The sequence below is a fragment of the Austrofundulus limnaeus genome, unplaced genomic scaffold (assembly GCF_001266775.1).
Source record: "Austrofundulus limnaeus strain Quisiro unplaced genomic scaffold, Austrofundulus_limnaeus-1.0 Scaffold539, whole genome shotgun sequence".
NCBI lineage: Eukaryota > Metazoa > Chordata > Actinopteri > Cyprinodontiformes > Rivulidae > Austrofundulus > Austrofundulus limnaeus.
Genome location: NW_013952941.1, coordinates 218,588 through 224,493, shown reverse-complemented (window position 1 = coordinate 224,493; position 5,906 = coordinate 218,588). Strand labels below are relative to the sequence as shown.

The 5,906-nt window shown below is 34.6% G+C and overlaps 1 protein-coding gene across 1 annotated transcript in view; it reads left to right on the top strand.

The window, feature by feature from the left end:
* The window catches only part of insig2 (insulin induced gene 2), a 23,137-nt gene extending 20,765 nt beyond the window's left edge, over positions 1 to 2,372 (top strand). Inside the window, exon 7 of the mRNA XM_014026273.1 lies at positions 222 to 2,372. Coding sequence (XP_013881727.1) covers positions 222 to 263 — 42 coding nt within the window. The 3' untranslated portion in view covers positions 264 to 2,372. The remainder of the gene's footprint in view (positions 1 to 221) is intronic.
* Positions 2,373 to 5,906: the final 3,534 nt, after the last annotated feature.

The window sequence follows — 5,906 nt, the reverse complement described above, 5'->3', positions numbered from 1 at the left end:
AACTGTCTGAATGTAAATGGACCATGATGCTCCCATTTGTCATCCTCATGTTAATAKAACCACTGTGTGCTTCAGTGCTTATATAAATTCTTCTGTTGATGGTGTACAGTCCAATCAGACATGCAGTGTGGAAGCTGAGTTTTTAAATGTTGCTTTAGCTAATTTTTTGTCTGAACAAGATACAGCTGTCTATAACTGTTTTCCTGCTTCATTTTCCCCAGTATGAATACAAAATCCTGCAAGAGAAGAGCCATCAGGACTGAGGGATGTCTGGGACTCCATCAGGCCTCTGTTCAAACATGTGGTTCAGCTGTTCAGACAGCATCAGTCTGTCAGCTCAGGTCTAATAGGCTGTAAACATCTTATTGGCTCCCTTTAGCTAATGGGGGACAGTATTTCTAATCAGTTCWTGAAATGCCTTTTTTCACAGACCTGACTTGAAGTTGACGAGGACAGCTGAGTTTGTTGTGTAATCCTTCTTTTTCAGTGAGGTTTATTTCTGTTTACCCAGAACAGGATTAGTTGGGATGCTAATCAGGTCAGAGCCTTTGGCACCTTTGTGCCAAACAGTTTCCTGGAGTCAGTTCGTCTATCAATTTGCTTCACAACCTACTGAACTTAGGACTTTAAAAAACACTTAAATATGTGGATTAGATTTGTTTMTATGTCATCAGCTCCTGTCTCTGTGAAGGGGTTTTGATAGACTGCTGATAGGTTGTTTAAGGATGRTGGATTTAAAGTGATCTACAGCCACCAACATGTCCAGAGGTCCTACAAAGGAAACCTAAACTTTATGGATTTGACAGGAAATAAAAGTAATTTCTATCAGACCACTGGCTTGTGTTTTGAACATAGTTGAGAGCCTTTTAAGCTGTTTGTTTAAAATGAGACAAAAACACAACTCCAGCTCCAGTTAGAGTAAAAGTCATTCAGAATGGTGGGAGAAAATCATCCTGAAAATAAATCAAATGTCTGAACTAAGTGAACATGGAAAGCTTGGAGTTTGGAGAAAAAATATCTTCAGGTCAGATTAAATTCTGGCTGTATTTGAAATGTTCACTTGCTCAGTAACTACATGGTGGTCAGGTCACTATACAGTAAATACGGGACAGCTTGGAGTTTTTACATTTTGAACACTACTTGAATGCAGTATACTTCATTATGGTCGAGTATTAACAATCAACTTTTTCTCTGTCTTTTTTTACAAGACCACAAACTGCAAGCTGTAACTAACGATTGAAATGCAGCTTTCTTTATGCCGTGATTTACAATTTTTCAAACATATTTCATATTTAGACTTACAGATACAAATTTGTCTGTCTTTCCAGTAAAGAAACACAAAATCACAAAAGCCCCTGAAATAACTGACAAAAAGAAAAATGACTACAAATCAACTGATAAAGATCAGTCATTTATTTTGAATGTTGGTTCAACTGAATTATTAAAAAATAAATAAAATAATCAAACTGCTCTTAATAAATAGGATGGTATCCTATAACTTAATATTTTGTTGTACAATATTTTGACCCTTTTTGTAACTTTTGTCACTTTCAAGGACCTTTGTAGCATTTTACTTCTTTGATAAAGGGGTCCAAACAAATTTGTCTACATGTGTAAATGTCAAATAGGATCAGCTRATGTTCTTTGTAATAATTTCCTTGCAGGAGATAAAGGAGATGATCTGCTTTTTATTGTAGATGTTTGTGTAATTAAAGGCATTTTCAACCATTCTGAAATTAGGCTGCTGTCTTGGCTCAGGCCACAATGCATTGTGGTCTAATTTTACCAATTTAATGAAAAACATTTGTATGCGCCTTTCATGAACTACTCAACTAGTTTCCAGGACACCTGTAAAACATTACAGGTGAAATTTAGAACATTCTAACAAAATGGCAGATTCAGAATTAAGTAAACTACAGTATGTAATGAATGGGTGGATATTTTGAACACAGCCTTTTTTTTTTTTACTGATGGGCAGCTGCTGAGGATCTCATCAGTTTTATGTATCATCATCAGCCAGGACTAACAGAGCATCTGATACAATCATCTGCTCTGATTCTGAAGCAGGTGTTTGGCACTTGGTGGRTTTTGTTCACTGTGAAGGAGTGTTAATACTGTGAACGTGTGTCTGTGTGAGAACTGTGACACGACCATGTATGAGATTTTTTGTAATATGTGGTGAAATGGGTTTGGAAAAATAGGTTAGTTACAGTTTAAAATAAATCAAACAGTATTTTCTCTTCGTTAGGAAAGCTCCTTGATAAACGTTTGGGAAGAAATGTTTTCTTGTAGTCACTAAAATTATTGTCACAAAAGTATGAATTGTATGGAAAAAAAATTCTATTAAAATAAAAAACAGCATGATAATTTGAGTGATATGTCTGTTATGGTTTTGCCTGATTCTACTTGATTAACATTTTTCAGCAATTAAAAAGGAAAGAGCAGTGCAGAAATCTGACCTATTCAAGATGATAACTTGACAAATACAAAATCTACTCTGTTCTATTTTCATTACGTTATTTTCTATGTTTCAAAACAAAAACTGAAAGGCCTAGCATTCCTTTAAGAAATGCATATTGTGAAAATATCTATTTAACAAGGACAGAAATACATGATTCAAAGAATAAAGGCACTTCATAGAATGGTCAGATGAGGTTGGTTGGTTGCAGTAAACAAGAACTCAGAAATTAACATAGAGCCATCAGCCTGTTAAGATCTATGCTAAAAGAGATCTAATGGCTAACTTTATATACTGTTCCAACATCCAGGTCAGATCATGATGTCACTTCCAGGCACAGGCCAAAAGGAAAAAAAACTGATAAATTACAATGACAAGTGTGATTACTCTCATCAGATCTTGTCCAGGAAATAAAACATCCTTATCTGTTGATAACCAAAAGAACAGGATAAAACTGTGACCTGATGTCATCGGGTCTGTTGAATATCTTATAACCTAACCTTAGTATGAACAGATCAACAAGGATTCCATTTCAACTCCCACATTTGATCATAAAATGATCAGATGGGGGAAATGAACTACAAAAAATCTTTTAATGTATTAAAAAGGAAAATAAACAAACGTATAAAAAAAGAAAAGAAATGCAACATCAAGAATAATACAATTATAATGAAACAAAATCAAATTAGTGGAGATGTTTTTGGAGGCCGTATAGCCCAAGCCTTTAGTCAGCAAGTTTTAGGTTTTCCTCAGACTAGTGGCACTACTGCTGTTTGAACCTGCACTGGGTGGTCTTCGATGACCAAATTCTTTCCCAGTTTGAACCATGAACCCAATAAATAACTATAAACACCTAACAAATAAGAAAACAAGACAATTAAAATTGAGAATAAAACCTCTGAAATAAATACCTCAAAGATCAGTCATAATTTTGGACTTTAAGGACAGGCTGGTAGAGAGTACAGTCACCACACAGATCTAGTTAGTTTCCCAATGCCATCTAGTTCAATCATAAAATCATCAATAGAATACAAATTACACAATCACGATAAACTAAATCATGGAAGAAGAACATCAAAAGAAACTACCCCCCCTCTTTTTTAAATACATCACAGCAATGTAGTTCTAATCAATAACATGTTATGGTGTTAAACAACACTTTATGAAACAAGGTCAAGATGTTCCACCAGGAAGGGTCACTCTAGGAAAATCCCATCAGGTCAGCTGAGCAAAAAGCCCCTTTTTTATCATGTTGGAGCCAAGTTACCTCCTCACTGCATCTTGTGCATTTCTAGGGTTTACATAGAATGGTAAAAAAGGAGAAAATATCCAGTGAGCAGCAGTTCTGTGGGCACAAATGCCTTGTTAATGCCAGAGGTCAGAGGAGAATGACCAGACTGTTTGGAGCTGATAGAACGGCAACAGGAACTCAAATAAACACTCGTTACAACCGAGGTCTGCAGAGGAGCATCTCTGAACACAACTCGTCAAACTTTGAAACAGATGGACTACAGCAGCAGAAGACCACACCGGGTACCAAAATTGGACAACAGAAGATTGGAAAAATGCTGCCTGGTCTGATGAGTCTCGATGTCTGCTGCAACATTCGGATGGTACGGTCAGAATTTGGCCTCAACAACGTGAAAGCATGGATCCATCCTGCCTTGTATCAACCGTTCAGGCTGGCGGTGTTGGTCAGAATAAAGTACCACAAAGTGATACTTGAGTAAAAGTACAAGTATCTTACCAAAAAATAACTTTGGTAAAAGTTAAAGTCTCCTTTAGGAATATTACTTGAGTAAAAGTCAAAGTATCTGATATTTTTTGTACTTAAGTATTAAAAGTAAAAGTATTGATTTAAAATGAGCAGTTAGATTTTCTGTAAGGACATTTATTAGGAGGTGACCTCCCAAAAAAAATGCAGAAATGACTGTTGTATTAAAATAATTAATTTATATTAAATTCAGGATGCACTAGTCCAGCTGTTTCAGTTTATTTACATACAGTATATCGAGACTGCACAAACCTTTTCTCCAAAATGAAATTCTATCTGAGGGCTGTGGCCAAATACAATAATATAATTCATGAAATACAAATACTTCTTAAGTACAGTCCTTTTATTTTTATGGTTATGTCCTGCTGGAGTGTGACATGATTTGTTTGTGTACGAACTAATACGGTATCAAAATTTTATGCATTTATACTTCTCATTCAACCACAATTAAATTCACTCTATGTAGGAGGCACAATTTATATGGATAGTTTTTATTTTTTATAATAACAGCTGGAATGAAAACAAGCAAAAATGAAATAAAAGTAACAACTTTCCACTTCTTGCCTTTTTAAAAAATTAATGAGTAGAAAGTACAGATAACTGTGTGAAAATGTAAGAAGTAGAAGTAAAAAGTAGGCTGAAAAATAATTACTCAAGTAAAGTACAGATGCCCAAAAATTCTACTGAAGTACAGTAAAGAAGTATTTGTACTTAGTTACTTTACAACTCTGGTGTTGGTGCAATGGTGTGGGGGATATTTCTAGGTTGGATATTTCACACCTACTGCGTGATGGTTTTATGTCAATATGGACCAGACTCAGGAATGTTTCCAGTACCGTCTTAAATCTATACAATGAAGGATTAATGCAGTTCTGAAGGCAAAAAGAGGGTTCAACCCGGTACTAGCAAGGTGTACCTAATAAAGTGGCTGGTGAGTGTAGGTATGATAGAACCTCATAAATATAAAAAGAAACATTGTTTTTTTAACAATTAAGAGTCAAAAACTATTTATATATTGTTTAAAATAAAAAAATAATAAAATGTATTTCCTCTGAATAAGGACATCCAGTCTAAAACCAAAGTTCTCAAATGAGAGGTTTTGAGGTTATATTCATAGATATACAGTATTTATATAGTTAATTAAATAATTATATAATAAGTACAAAATTAGGCAGCACAGTGGCACTGTTTGTGGAGCAACATGTTGCCTCTAAGAAAGAAGGTTGCTAGATCAACCTTCTGGGTTGTGTTTATATGTTCTCCCTGTGCATGAGTGGGTTTTCTGCAGGTGCTTTAGTTTTTTCTCACAGACCAAAACCATATTTATTAAAACTAGTATGTCATGAAAAAGCTAATAAAAGAATAGCTTGGGACAGTACACAGTAGATATAGTTTGTAATTGTGCTTGTTTTAGTCTTTCATTCCAGTTTTGGGTATTTATTATTAGTTTTTGTTCATAAAAGTAAACAACAAGCAAATAAAACTGATTTAACACACATAGAAGAGGTGATGTAAATGTCTTTAAAATGTATATTTCAACTTTTTTTTAAATAAAATGACATGCATCACAGAAATCATTTGTGAAGGGAAGTGTCCCCATCACATTTAAAATGTAATTAATTTGAACTCCCACATTTACCTTGAAATTTTACTTCACCTAGTGCTGTCTCTATT